This window comes from Dunckerocampus dactyliophorus, chromosome 20 (genome assembly GCF_027744805.1).
Source record: "Dunckerocampus dactyliophorus isolate RoL2022-P2 chromosome 20, RoL_Ddac_1.1, whole genome shotgun sequence".
In the NCBI taxonomy this organism is placed as follows: domain Eukaryota; kingdom Metazoa; phylum Chordata; class Actinopteri; order Syngnathiformes; family Syngnathidae; genus Dunckerocampus; species Dunckerocampus dactyliophorus.
In genome coordinates, this window is record NC_072838.1 from 5,342,562 (window position 1) to 5,358,563 (window position 16,002).

At 42.9% G+C, this 16,002-nt stretch overlaps 1 protein-coding gene across 3 annotated transcripts in view; it reads left to right on the forward strand.

Moving 5' to 3' along the window:
* gabbr1b (gamma-aminobutyric acid (GABA) B receptor, 1b) overlaps window positions 1-16,002 on the forward strand; it is a 250,353-nt gene that overhangs the window by 181,577 nt on the left and 52,774 nt on the right. For all 3 annotated transcript variants that reach the window (XM_054763969.1, XM_054763968.1, XM_054763970.1), the window contains one exon: window positions 1,931-2,008. In XM_054763969.1, coding sequence (XP_054619944.1) covers window positions 1,931-2,008 — 78 coding nt within the window. The remainder of the gene's footprint in view (window positions 1-1,930; window positions 2,009-16,002) is intronic.

Sequence of the window (16,002 nt, forward strand, 5' to 3'; positions counted from 1 at the left end):
ACCCCCAACACAGGGACGGAGGAGGTATCGTCACCCCCACTCCATGGAGGCCCGTGCAGCAAAGATGGAGCAAATCCCTGTGTAAATAAATAAATAAATAAAACAAGGTAATACATGAAATAATTAAATAAATAGATACAAAATAAATAAATAAAAGCACGCTCACGCATACACACACACCGTGGTCGCCCCACCGACACCTGGGAGCCTTGTCGCGACACCCCGTGCAGGGGACCCAAGGTGCAGCGGAGTAGGGGACCCTGGGGTCCCAGATCCACAACCGAGCCGCGGAGAACGCGGACCACTAGGAAGCAAGAAAACCCCAGGCCACCCTCATCCCAACGGCAGGATGACACCAGTAAGGCAGACAAAGGAAGAGGCAAGGAGGAAAGCCAGTTAATGAGCAAGCGGGCGGACAAACGTGTGAGCAGCAAGGCAACCCACCACACCGCGCCAGCTGACACTGGTGGGGCAGCAAGTCCCCGGAGAGGGAGTGGATCGCCCCCAAGCCGCGGGAAGGCTGAGCACCAGAGCCCAGAAGGCGAGACCAGCAGCAAACCAGCTGCTGGACCTCACCAGTCACCAGAAGCCAGCGCACCCCCCGCCCCCAGAACCAAAGGCGCACCATCCACGCACCAGAGCAACACCCTTGACAAGCCCGCAGACAGACTGGGGGAAAGCAAAGACGCCGACAACAGCCCAGCAAAGCACAAAGAGCGGCGGCGACAAACTTCCAAGCGCCCGGCAGAACACGGCCCAAATGCGCAGGCTCCCCACCCAGACCCACGGTCCCCACGAGCAAGACCAAGCCCCACCCCATCACACAGCCCGGCTTCCCCAGCTGCCCCAGCGGCCTCCAGGCCACCAGTAGCACGGGCCTCACTCCCCGGAGACTGGCGAATCTCCCCCAAGCACGCAGAAGTGCCCACGGCCCAGATCAGTCCAAGGGAAGCACCCCAAACCAAAAAGGGCAGGCGAACCAAACAAAAACGGCCCACAAGCCAGGCCGCCCCAAGCGAGCCACCGCGCCGCGACGGCCAGCAGACTGGTCCACAACCGCAGCCCTGACACCGCCCGGTGGACAGGTGCCACGGAACAGGCAGGAGGCCCCCCGGTCCAGTCCGTTCCACCCGTATATGTGATAAAATGGGACTGTGTCTGTTATCCAATTAAACATATAAATGAGTAAAAGACTACAGCTCTGAAGGGCTAAATGCTTTTTTTACAAACAGTGCCGAACGAAAATGAAATACAAAACGTGTGCACAGTGAGTGTAAGATGGCCAGTTAAAAAGTAGCCATCTTACACCATTCATCACCGTCCTCCTCCTCCTCCTCCTGGGAACTAAAACCACTCAAGTCATCATGACAAGCATCACAATCGAACAGCTTCATAATTCCTTCGTCACACAATTTGTCAGTCTCTGTCGCTCTCTGAGACCCTTCGTTGTCTCAAAGCAAATTAGCCATTTAGTTTGAGCTATCCTCTTCATTCAGTCCATCCTTTCGAAACCTGTTGGTGACAGCGGATGGTTGGCAGCCCGAACAGAAGCTGTAGTAATTCTACACTCGATCAAACTTACTTAACATGCGCCACTTGCGACTTCAAAACATGATATTAGTTTCCACTTCGCTCGTCCACGTCACTACATTATGAAGCTGCACTCTAAGCATCATGAGAAATGTACTTTTTAGCCACAACTTAGCCACATCATTATACAAGCCGCAGGGTTCAAAGCATGAGAAAAGAGTTTCGGCTTATACACCGAAAATTCCGTTAACGAATGGACAAAGATGTATATGAGTGGCAAGCTGTTAAGTAAACTGATAAAATAAACTGTCTGATAAGAAGATTAACAAACTGTCACGGATGGACAGCTTGATATTAAAACGTGAGACTCCCAATAAGTCACTCTCTCTTTCTCTCACAGGGGGAAGCTACAAGAAGATTGGATACTACGACAGCACTAAAGGCAATCTGTCCTGGTATGGGAATGACAAATGGATTGGTGAGGCATATTCATCTTCCTCTGCCCCCCTTTTTTCCTCTTTATCACCGTTCCTGGCACTCCTTCTAGCGTCCAAGCTCTTGTTTTCTCTGACCCCGCACCCTCCCTCACGCCTCTCCCTCTAATTCTTCCTTCCGATCAAAAATCACTGCGTACTCTCAATTGCTCTCTACCGTATCTGACTTACTGTGTGGAGATTTGGGGAAATAACTAGAAAAGTGCACTTCGCTCGCTAAAGATACTGCAAAAAAGATCAGTTAGGATAGCATGCAAATTTCTAAAATCACAATTATTAAAATTGGATTTCAAAACAGCTAAAATTATCCACAAAGCCAACAGCAATCTGCTACCTAAAAATGTCACATACAATTCTTCTCAACAAGAGAGGAGAACTATGACCTCAGGGAAAAACGAAACGTAAAACATTTATACGCGTGAACAACGCTAAAAACCTTCGGCATTTCAGTATGTGGAATCAAATTGTGGAACGGATTGAGCAAGGAAGTCAAACAATCGCACTAAGATGGGTGATTTCAAGAAACAATACAAGCAGCTGATGTTTGCAAAGTACAAGGAAGCAGAGTCCTGAAACACTGCGTACATACAACGCTACGACTAAACACTACCACACTCACCGCTAACTCTACATTCTTGTCACTTATTACTCACTTATTATTCTTTTGTGAGTAATGCCATGTCTAATCACTACCACACATTACTTACTCTCCCTTTTTATCACTTCATTGTCATTACTCACCCTTTGCCATACGATGTTTTGTTATGTCTGTTTCATGTTATTTGCTGTATTAGGATTGTCGAATCAAGTAGTTACGGTGACATGAAATTTGACTACATTTGAAACTTGCCTATTTTTTCTACTGTTTATCACGTTATTACATTATCTCATTCATTTTCGATGTATTCAACTAGAAGAGAGTGTATTTGGAAGACAGGAAGTGAACAAATGTAGTGTTCCCTCGCTCTATCGCGGTTCATCTTTCGCAGATTCGCTGTCTTGCGGAATTTTTGTAGTGTTTTTTTTTTTTTTAATGCAGCGTATGAACGCTGCTAGCCTTTAAGAAGAATTGCATTGTGGGAAGTTGAGTGTCTCCCTTCCCTCGCTCGTCCGTCTGCACCGCCCATTGTTTTTCTGCGTCCTGATTGGCTGTAGACCATCGTCAATCCATCCCCTTCGTGCCGCCCTGCGTGGCTCATATGCCATCGCTAGCTTGCTAGCTTGTAAATGACTCTTCAGTTCGAGCACTGCAGCAATATCTTTTAGCAAGGATACAAAAACGCTACAGAACATCGGAACGGTGCCAGGACGAAAAGGCCCGATCACAGGAGTGAAATACACGTGAGTGACGTCCTACCTGTAGGTTGATCATTAAAATTCAAGCGAAAGTTTGCACTTTTTTAGGGTGCCTGTCTGGGAAAAGCGTATTAAGTGTGTGGTGAGGGGTTTTACAGCCTTAAAACATATAGAATCATTGGAAAAAATGACTTATTGCGGCCTATTTTGGGAACCTATGTCCCCCGCGATAAATGAGGGAACACTGTATTGCAATTGATGTAAAACAAATAGGGGGTAGAATTAAAAAGCTTTGCTTCTTCGTACTCCTTTTGGATATGTGGAACTCTCTCTTGTAATATGTGATGTTTTCCAATGTAACTTGTATGCATGTTGAAATAAATTCAACCATTACCATTACCATTACCATTCCTCCCTCCTTTTTGCACCCCCCACCCATCCCACCCACACGTCCTCCAGTGCTCTACATCCAAATATGGTTGTGAATGCTCGCGTGAATGCACATGTTCATCAATCAAATGGGCTTTATTGGTCACACGGTGGCATTAATGCTCCCTAACTTACCACGGCAGATATTGGAGTGAGACTCATGGTTCAGCATTGTGAGAGCAATGTGCTTTGGTGTAAATGTTGCACTCCATTTACTGATTCAGGGCACAATTCAACACAACGGGGGTGTTGCAATAAATAGAAAAAGCTAGTTGACAGTCTAAACATAACAGGAGAATAGCAATCTGGTAGGTAATGGGATTGGGTCCCATGACCTTGACTTTGAGAAATGAAAATGTGCTTCCTAATTAGTATGGAGACAATGTGTGTGCTTGTGTTATTTCAGCTTCCCTAAACACACACCATACGCGACACAAACAATGACAATATGCCAAAGGGCAGAAAGCGATGCCATAATCACACTTTGGTAAGTACTTCGGTGTTAATGTCACAGTTCTGTTTAGTTTTGGTACAGTAAGGGAACAAAATGTAAAAGACAAAACTGCTTAACTTCAGTGTTTTATGATTAGGAAAATAATTCTTCAATACAGTAATCTCTCGCCACTTTGCGCTGCAAATTTTGTGGCTTCACTCACGTTTATTCAAAAACATACAGCCGTCCCTCGCCACTTGGCGTTGAGAATATCGCTACCTCACTCCTTGGCTTTGTTTGGCTGTTTTGTGGTTGACTATTGCGACGAAGTATTATGGCCACATTGACAAAAAAAAAATGAGATATTGAGAATAAAGTCGTAAATTTACAAGAAAAAAGTCATAAATTTACAAAAAGACATAATATTACCTTTGCCCAAGGCCAAAGGTCACATAAGTCCCCCCTTTTCATAGCTGTCTCAGGCAATGCCTGTTACGATGAAGTATTCAAATAATCGGAGATTTTGAGAATAAAGTTGTAAATTTATGACAATAAAGTCATAAAGTCAGTGTGTCACCTTCCTCACATCACTTCATACACCAAGGAAAAAAGACGCCAAGTTAACTTCGCCTGCGGCCACCGGCATGGCCAGTGCAGAGGTTAAGCTTACGAATTTCAAATCCTCTCCCAAATGTGGCGCAAATTTTGAAACGTTTTCATTGCAGCTGGTCTTGCTTGATTTGTGCTTAGTGTAACGGGGGCTTAAAGTGGCAGCCATCTCGTGTCCCTACAGAAATCCCATAGCTAAGTAGTAGTGCAGCAGTGTCCATTATTTACATACATACAGTGGTGGAAAAAAGTGTTTGCCCCCTTCCTGATTTCTTATTTTTTGCATGTTTGTCACACTTAAACGTTTCAGATCACCCATCAAATTTAAATATTAGTCAATGACAACACAACTGAACATAAAATGCAGTTTTTAAATGAAACTTTTTATTATTAAGGGAGAAAAAGAATCCAAACCTACATGTCCTTGTGTGAAAAAGTGATTGCCCCCTAAACTTAATAAGTGGTTGGGCCACCCTTAGCAGCAACAACTGCAATCAAGCGTTTGTGATAACTTGCAATGAGTCTCTTCCAGCGCTGTGGAGGAATTTTGGCCCACTCATCTTTGCAGAATTGTTGTAATTCAGCCACATTGGAGGGTTTTCCAGCATGAAGCACCTTTTTAAGGTCATGCCACAGCATCTCAATAGGATTCAGGTCAGGACTTTGGCTAGGCCACTCCAAAGTCTTCATTTAGTTTTTCTTCAGCCATTCAGAGGTGGACTTGCTGGTGTGTTTTAGATCATTGTCCTGCTGCAGAACCCAAGTTGGTTTCAGCTTGAGGTCACCAACAGATGGCCGGACATTCTCCTTCAGGATTTTTTGGAAGAAAGCAGAATTCATGGTTCCATTTTTATCACAGCAAGTCTTCCAGGTCCTGAAGCAGCAAAACAGCCCCAGACCATCACACTACCACCACCATATTTTACTGTTGTATGATGTTCTTTTTCTGAAATGTGGCGTTACTTTTACGCCAGATGTAATGGGACACACACATTCCAGAAAGTGCAACTTTTGTCTCGTCAGACCACGGAGTATTTTCCCAAAGGTCTTGGGGATCATCAAGATGTTTTCTGGTAAAATTGAGATGAGCCTTAATGTTCTTTTTGTTCAGCAGTGGTTTTTGTCTTGAAACTCTGCCATGCAGGCCGTTTTTGTCCAGTGTCTTTCTTATGGTGGAGTCATGAACACTGACCTTAACTGAGGCAAGTGAGGCCTGCAGGTCTTTGGATGTTGTTTTGGGGTCTTTTGTAACCTCTTGAATCAGTCGTTGCTGTGCTTTTGGGGTCATTTGGGTTGGGCGGCCACTCCGGAGAAGGTTTACCACTGTTCCATGTTTTCACCATGTATGGATAATGGCTCTCGCTATGGTTTGCTGGAGTCCCAAAGCCTTTGAGATGGTTTATTTACCTTTTCCACACTGATAGATCTCAATAATCTCAGTTAAGTTGTTTTAACAGGGGGGGCAGTCGCTTTTTCACACTGGGCCATGTAGGTTGGGATCTTTTTTCTCCCTTAATAACAACAAGTTTCATTTAAAAACTGCATTTTGTGTTCAGTTGTGTTGTCATTGACTAATATTTACATTTGTTTGATGATCTGAAACATGTAACAAACATGCAACAAATGAAGAAGTCAGCAAAGGGGCTATCATTGATCACACCACTGTATGACTTGTCTTTCAATATTTGTGACTAATAATAAGCCATAGTCAACCACGAAACAGCCATCATTTATTAATTATTTTTTGAAAAACTGAGAAAGAGTGAGGAGGCAATGTTCGAAAGACGATGTGACGAGCAGCGACTGTATGCATCGGAAGACTAATAAAAATCAACCAGTTCTCGTAACAGCACATGTCTTTATAATCCGTATTTCAGTCAGCATTTGAGAATTTACGAAAAATAAAATCATCGAGATTGTTGAAATCGTCATCGTTGCAAGTGTCTGTTGCATTTTCGTAAAAACAAACACTGTCTGTTTATTGGAGAATTAACTGCTGGCAGTTTTATCTTTCATTTTCAAAATCATTAAAGCTACGCAGTTGATGTTTTTTGCATTTTGTTCACTTACTGTACCCTTAATGAACAAAACCGTGATCTTAAAACCGAGGTACACACTGAACCATGACAGTGGCGTACCGTTCCCCACCTACCGTGTTATCATTCCATCCTGGACAAAGTGCCGTTGCTTAATCGTAAGTGTCTGTTTGACATTTTATGCATGAAGAGAGGAGCAGACGTGTCCCCTGGTGGTCATGTGTGCCTGACGTCATTCTTGTCTACAGTCACTAAAAAGCTGGAAGCAGTGAGAGATGCTTGTGTGTGCCGGATACAGATTTTTGGAACCAAGCCAAAATAGACCAAGGTCAGCCAAGCAGCCTCTCCCTCTGGTGTGATAAGACCTGAGGGGGGCCGAGAGGATGCACTGACCTCTAGAGATTTTTGTGTTTGACCGTGTGGTCATGAGGCCTGACGCCAGCCTGCCTGGGCCATCTGGAGGGAAAGTCAACAGATGCTTTCAGATCGTGGAAGAGCCAGTTAGTCAGTATTTGTTGTGTGACAGCCAGTCAGCTTGACTTGCTCTTAATGATGTCCTCTCTGCTCAGTTCCAGTGGTCAGAACATTCAAAACAGCCAGAGGAGAATGAGGTCCCCACAAGGTGAATGTAGCCTTGTCATATGCTAATTGGGGCATGCTAATGGCAATTCTATATAGAAAAGTAATACAGGTGGGCCTCTGGTTAGGTACGAGTTCTGTTGCTAGACTGTGATGAAAGGTGTAAGTCAGATCTTATACCTACATTATACCTAAAATAAGTCCCAAGTCACCCACACTGGACACACGAAGGACATGAAATAGAGTAATAAAACACAAAATACAAATAAATGAAACTGGAATGAAAATACAAGCCAAAGGAATAGCAACCTTGAAGAGCAATCTTGATAATGAGACTACTACACTGCCTATTCATTATTTTCTGTAGATGAGCGACCTGGCATGTGTATGTTTTGTGATTTCCGACTGTCCATGAACGTGACATGAGTCCTGACTCTGAGTGTTGAGTTTGCTGATGTTCTTTTGGCCGACAGTAGACTTTTTTTGCTATAAAGAAATTGTTGCTACACCCACAAAGGCATTAGATTCGTGTCCCTTGCGGTGTGCTGTGGGGGGTGCTCCGGGGGCATGGGTATGGAGCCGGTCGATTTTGAAAAAAATGTATTATCAAATCAGTGCCCACACCTCTCTGAGAGCGACCAACAGGAACGCATTTTGTCCACTGAACACACCCGTACTCTTCGCCGCTGTCCAGGCACCCGCGCGCCCCAGCAAGGAGCCCAGTCCTCAAAACCCGGCTGGAGGTACACTAGTACACAGGCTCGCCTCGTACACCGACTCACCCCTCCCCATGCTAGCAAAAATGTTGAGAGAGGGAGGGAGTGAGACCACGCTGCAGCGATGTGCTTGCACACACAACAGTAATTATTGCACGTTAAAAGGGCTCAAAGTTTGCCTTTGCTAGATGTGCACCTCCAAAAATACATTACTCGTTAAGGGCTTGACTGTTGTAGCGCTTTGACCAGCCTCTCTCTCCTCAACCTGCATCGCTTGTCCACGACACTGAGCCAACAAGCCAAATAGTTGTGGTTTGCTCATGAAGTCCACGCCACAAAAGTAGGGCTGTAGGGGTGCCGGAAGTGCGGCTCAGGGGTCATCTGCGGCCCGGGGCTCATTTGTCATTGCATCACTGGAGAAACAAAATAAAATGTAAAAAAAAAGTAGATCTTGTGCAGGTTCACGGCCGAGACCAGGGATCTTGGTCTCAAAAAGGTTGGTGACCCTCTATGACATCCTTGTGATGTTGTGGGAGGTTATGCACACAACAAAACTGAGCAACATGCAAAAAATAAACTGCATTACAGCAAAAAGCCATCATCACTACAGTCGCATTGCTTGTTTAAGGCCTTTCTTCCAGCACGCTTGGTCCCCCCTGTTCAGCTATGACAGTTTCCACTCCTCTGGGAAGACTGGGTCTATTTTTGTCTGTTCGTCCAGGAGATTATTTGTGACGTCAGAGGGCACAGAAGAGTGACAGTCTCTCTTCTAGTTCATCCCAGATATGTTTTATGGGCTTTAGGTCCTCTTTGGGCCGTGCTTTGTGTATTGAGCCATGCTGGAAGAGAAAATGACCTTACCCAAACTCTGGGATGTCACCAGGATTAAAAGAGCGTGGGGGCTAAGCCCCGAGGTGTGTGTTTAGGAATGAGACATTTTTCATCCCAACATACGCTTCCTCAATTAATTATTTGAAGGGACATTTATTTTTCCTTCCCTGCCTGCTCTGGAAAAAAAAACCCTGCCTTTCCTCTCGAAAGTCTTCAGGAGGACGTTAATACAGGCACTACTCCCGTCTGCATACGTAGTTGTATTGGCTTGTAATATAGAGAATATAGTTGGTTTCTAATATGACATCTACATATACTGTAGTACGTAGTGTTTATTGTTATGTGGCCTTGTCATTTACGTCTGCATTTATTATTTGTGTGCTCATTTTTCATATCCTGGTGTATTTAGAAACCAAATATTCTGGATTTTGAATGTTTTTAATGCTGATACTTATTCTTGTGTGCTGCTACTGACCACTTCACTGCTGTGAAACTTAAATTTCCGAACGAATTTGCGGAACGAATAAGGCTTATTCTTTCTATTCTAGATGGCCTGTTTGCTCACGCGATAGCGTTGTCCGTAACGTTCGATTGAAGGAATAGTTCGGATTTTTTGACATGAAGTTGAATGACATCCCCATCAGCAGTGTAGAACATCATCAGTGACTTACCCTGCTCTTTGTTCCAAGAGCGGAGTTCTGGTCGGATTTCGGTGAGGAGGAACGTATTGCTGGGGTCACTTAAGTAAAGAGTTTGGCTTCTCAAAACAATATGCGTTCAAAAGAGTAATACATTTGTATCACAAAACCGTTGCTAACAAAAAAGTCAGATCTCTCAGTCGCGCTGCGTTATTTCCTCTCCGCTTGTATCACTACGTGCTCTCGCCTGTCCATTGTTGTGTGTGTATGCCACAGTGTTTACAACGCACGGAAGGAGTCCGCTGTGTCTTCCTCCGGTGTGGAACACGACAATGGACAGGCGAGAGCGCACACTGATGCGAACGGAGAGGATTTTGCTGTGCAACAAATTAAATGTAGGTTTGTGTCAAATAGTACAAAATGTTGTACTTTTCAACTAACGGTCACATAGTACAATTTGACTAAATAGGTCAGGTAACAAAAGCAGGCTCGACATTTCAGACTCCAACTGGCAACTTTGCCATTAAATGAACAGTTTTGCAATGTTCTCGGTTCATGTTTTGCTGGTTGTTGAAAAAAGTTAAATAAATAAGTTTAAAAAACTAGGGAAACCCTGATCTTCTATACCGCTTGTCGTCACTCGGGTCACGGGGGGCTGTGCTGGAGCCTATCCCAGCTGACTTCGGGCGAGAGGCGGGGTACACCCTGGACTGGTCGGCAGCCAATCGCAGTATACGAAGATACAATCAGTGAAATTACAAACTGGGCAATTCTCTGGTCACATTTAATTTTGCTGTGTTTTGACTTCCTGAAGTAGGATTCCTTATTTATAAAAGAATACTTTCATAGTAGAGCACAGTTCATGACCATCTCAATGACCATACCTTATTAGAGCTTTGTAGACATGAAATAACACCCGTATATATTCACTTTTATAGTCGTATTACCCAATACAGTCGACATAACCAGAGCTATGTGCGCTATGGCCGTAAAAGTACCTCATGTTATTATTAGGGTTATTATTAGGGATGAGCGAGTATACCACTATCTGTATCTGTATCTGTATCCATATCTGTACTCGGAATGGGCGGGGTATAAACCGGAAATGGGTGTTGTTTAACCAGAAATGGGTGTGGCTTAAATCAGTACATTATTTTAGGTCTGAAATTGACATGGATTGATCAGAAGGAGCTATGTTTATTGTTTATTATTCAGCTACATGTGTACTGTGTATGTGTGGAATTGATCTGTAAGACTTATTCGTTTTTAGTATGGCTGTCAAAAACAGCATTAACGGCGGTAACTAATTCATTTCATTAATTACGTTCAATTTTTTTTGCGTTTTCAACGCATACCTATCATGGCAAGCCACTGCTCTCTGTTATGATGACAGACAGAGCCGCAGTGTAGCTCCCCACAGAGTCTGTTGCTCCTTTGTAACTTTATTCTGACCTGAACACATTACCAGTAGTGCAATTCAAACCCCATATATGTATTTCCAACTCTAAACAAACTAAATAAACGTCTCTAGTCCATTGTCATTGCAACACTTCCTCGTTGTCACTAGACAGACCACGAGATGCATTCATGGACACTCCGAAAATCACAAAAACGTCTTTATTCTGCGTGTATGTGTGGTCTAAATCGGGTCACCAACACGGTGCCTGCGACTCATGTGAGGACTCATGTGGCCCCTAAGGACCACATGAGTCGCTTGCCAGCCTGTTACATACCTGATAGCTCAAATACTACCACTTACATGCGAGCTGCATCTAATTATTTTTTGTTTGCTATTCTTGTTTAAATCACACTTACATGTAATCCAGAAAAGACAGTATTTTAAAAAACACTTAACAAAATGGAAAAAAAAAATAAAAGAAGACTGTTTTAGTAGTGCCCATTCGCTTCTGTTCCTTTAAGTTCAAATGTGATTAAGCATTGCTCCCAATTACGACGCGAGATGGGTACATGAATGCACCAGGGCGGCCGCGCAGCTTGACAGTTGTTGTCCTAACTCGGACCTTGTTTTTGATGTTCAACTAACAGTGTGCGTCTGTAAACGTGAGTAACCTGGTTATCTCTCTTTCATTCAATGCTAGACGCTGTTTGCACCGTGATATTGTATGTGTTGTGTGCCTTAAGCATCCAGCCGCCGAGCTGGTCACTAACTGCTTAGCTAAGTTAGCCTCGTCAGCATTGCCACCAATTCATTATACCGTTAGCATGCTATTTCAAAGTGTTTAGTGCACTGCAGATAGCTGAGATGTTATGTTTGTCACTGCGCAATACGTACCCGGAACGCAATCGGTCCCGCGCATGCGCAAGGAATGCGTCACTTCCTCCTTTCGCTAAATTTTTTGACAGCGCTTCTGCGACGTCACGTGCTGTGGTTGTTATTATTTTTTTAAATGTATGAACATAACTGGTCAATAACCATACTTCATATATTTAATATATTTGGAGGTTATTTTATTAGTGACTCTTGTTAAGATACTTCTTTAGAATGGGGATGTTTCTATCGTCTTATGACATCCACCAAGGCTGAGCTATGCAATGCACGTAAACGTCATATCGGTCACGTGTAACATACATACAGTAACTAAAGACAATAAAACACATAAAAGGCAGTTATATTTCAATGTAAACAACCATAAGTAGAGTGCGATGATGGATTCCCTCTAGAGGATTCAGCTTTTTCAGTTTTTTTCGAAACAGGGAAGCACCATTCATCCAAACATATCTTCCTAGCAAGTGCTTTTGGATGTATTTTTTTTATAGTGGCGAAAAAAAAAAAAAGTTAAATAATTTATGGAACCATAAAAAGGGGGCTTATAAACTGTCCACTACATTGATTATGTTGTTATTGCTCAAATTTCTATCTATCTTGATGACGTTTTTGGGAGTGGAGGAGGGACGTATATTGCATGCTGCCTTAAAATAGATTGTTGTGTGTTGTAGATTACACATGCCTAACGTGACTGCCGAAAAATAACCTGACAGGATGTAGACACGTTTTGCACAGAATCCAGCTGAACTGATTGCGTTCTGGGTACGTATTGCGCAGTGACAACGTTGCTGTGCATTTGTGGACATGTCTAGTGAGGGGCTGTCGCCGTGTGTGACTGGCCAATCACAGAGCATGAAGAGTCAATACATAATGAGGATTTCCCGTCATCACAATTACGGATAATGATTGTTATTTTGTTATTATTTTTGTATCTGTTGTGAGATAATTTAAACCTGCATAAAAAGCCTGTTGTTCTGGCGATCAAGTCTGGTGCTTGTCTCACCGAATAGTTACTGACACCTAGTGACCAATGTAGAATACTACATTCACAAGTTGAATGGTGGTCTTCATGGCTTATTTGTATTTTAGTTTATTTAGTTTATTTAACCATTTTTATGCTTGAAAATGCTTCATTTGGGTCAAAAATATGTACAATTTGCCTAAATGTGCATATTTTTTGGAAAACCCAAGATGACAACAGTGAGGGAGCAACGGTCAAACCGTAACGTAGCGACGGACGACTGTATTCACACTCCAAATCCGAGTCACGGACGTACAGTTGTCCCTCACGGCATCGCGGTTCGAACATCGCTCCCTCACTCTATCACGGTTTTATTGAGATATAACGCCGAGCGTTTTGTCAGGTTTTTTTTGTTTTTTGAGAAGGCATTTTTGTGATGCAAATGTTGTAATCTTTTGAATGCATATTGTCTTGAGAAGCCAAACTCTTTGACACGATAGGTTGGAGCTGTCGGAAGCTTGACCCCCAGTGTGCAGAGACGAGGCGATGGAGTGCAAAAATAAAGGTTCTTTAATAGTGTAAAACAGGAGCAAACTCTGTGACAAAAAGTGCAGGTATTCCAGGTAAGTAGATAGTTCAAGTGACAGCACTGATTAGGAGACGAGAATCATGAGTCACACGGACAATGGTAATGAACCAGCGCATATGCACATACGGCGCTGGCCTTTTAACTGCCGCAAATGACAACTGGCCGCAGCTGTCCGGCCACCAGGCGTGAAGCGGCTGTCTCCACCACCACGCAGGAAGTACAGCTCGCCAAAATAAAGGCGCAGGACGGGAAGAACTCGCTCCTGTCCTGCGAAACATAGCACTCTTTACTTAATTGTCCCCGAGTGTAACTACGTTCTTCATCACAGAAATCTGACCAGAACTGGACTTAGGAGACCAAGTGGGGGGTAAGTCACTGTTATTGGACTACAATGCTGATGGGGATATCATACAACAACTTCATAAAAAAAAAAAAATCTTAACTATTTTTTGAAAACATCATGTAACTGCTTTTAATGGTTGTGATGTATTATTTTGGTTGCTGTTGCTGTTACTAATTCTGGCATATTATTGTTTATTGTACAGTTTATTAGTGATTTTGTTGTTCTGTGGACGGTGTAGTAACGGTGTGACATATTATTGATGCTTTGTGGGGGTACTGTGGGTTTGTGGGGGTGGGGTGGTAGCTTGGAGCCTCTGTATGCTGTTTGAAAACGAGATGATTCATCTCAAGGGGCTATCCATCAATAAATCTTTGAAATCTTTGAAAATATTCAATTTATAAACAATAATAATAACAACAATCCTACAGTACAGAAATTAACTTATCGCTATGGAACTAATTAAGCCACATAACTGAGGGATGACTGTACTGGGCTAGCAACATCATCACTTGTGCGCCGACGTCATTATAGGCAGAAAAATCGATACCAATATGAACCGATATCAAATTTTTATGCAAATATTGGCTGATAATATTGGTTGGCCAATAACGTTGGACATCCCTTCTTTATTATTACAGATGTGCTGAAGCCACCCTAAAATACACCTAATAAGTTCTACACACAAAGAAATAAAGAAAAAATGCTATGCTTAATAATTTAAAAGCTAAGTCAGTAAATTCTCCAATTTCTCAATCCCGTTGATGCTGTTTGTCTCCCTTTCTCTTTTGAATACAAGCGTGTGTGCGTGTGTGTGTGTGTGTGTGTTCTAACCCTTCTCATATCTTAGCTCCACCTTCATCTCACCTCCCAGTACTTGTTAACAATCTCCTCTTCTCGCTTCTCCTTGGCAACCACTGCCGCATCAGTGCCTCGCTCGCATATCGCCATGGTAACCATTACGGGGCCTGTCGTCATGGTAACATACGTCCCGATTCCACCATCAAGGGCAGGGAAAGGTTTTAGTGTTGGAGAAAACATTTTCCCAAAGGACACGCGGTTACTTATACACACTGACAACGCATACACAATTATTTTTTTCAGCCGCCCACACACACATACGCATGCACACGCACACACACACACACACACACACACACACACACGAGTAAAGTGTCTACTGGCTTTTAGCCAAATTTTGGCGACTTTTTCACCGCAGTGCAACTCACCCTGCTGGCATGACATAAACATTTTATGTCATTGCTTTATGGTACATAATCTCCTGCAAAGATGTAACTACTCTGGGAGCAATAATTACATCTAGATACACTTTATACAGCGGAACCTTGGTTAGCCTCATTAATCCCTTCCAGAAGGTCCGACTCTAACCAAAATGCACTCTGAACATTCCAGAAAGCCAAAAATGTTGATACAAAACTTAAAAAAAAATAGTTTTACATGCAAAAGAAAATTCAAAATGCATATAAATAATGAATGAAAGGGATAAATGAACATTTATGGTTGCTTTTCCCTTCATTGAAGACCTGATTGTTGCCAAAGACACGCTCTGGCAGCAGGTTCAACACGGGCACCACCTTCCTGTTTTGCCATGAATTATTTCTTGAATTCAATAGTGTTTCTCACCTCAAGTCTCTGCTTTTCTTTTGATCACGTGTGGCTGGAAAATGAGTCAAAATGGAGCCAAAAAAAGTTGCAAGTGACAGCATTTTGATAAAGAAGCTGAGGAACACTACTGAATGCAAGAAATAACTCATAGCAAAACATCAAGATGTTGATCTTGCAGCAACATTGTGTCTTTGGCAACAATCCCGTCTTCAGTTAAAGTGACCTTGTGTAACCTTGTGTAAGGTTAATTTATCCCCTTCATTCATCATGTGTATGCATTTAGAATTGTTTCATGCATGTAAAACTGTCATGGTAAAACTATAAAAAGGTGTTTTGTGTTAACATTTGTGAGACTTGTGGCGCAACTGTATTAGGTAGCAAAGAACTACAAAGTCAACTGCTGATGACATCTGACTTCTGCTTCCTGTTTCCAGGTATTAGCAAGCTAATTGGACGCTAACAAGGGTGTTTTGTGATAAAAAGTACATGAAGAACACAGTTGGGCTCAGGCAGCGTGTTAATAACACGACAAGACGTGCGGTGTATTGTATGCTAAATGGAAAATGTACGCAAACGAGGCAATATTTTGGTGTCAATTTTCACGTTGT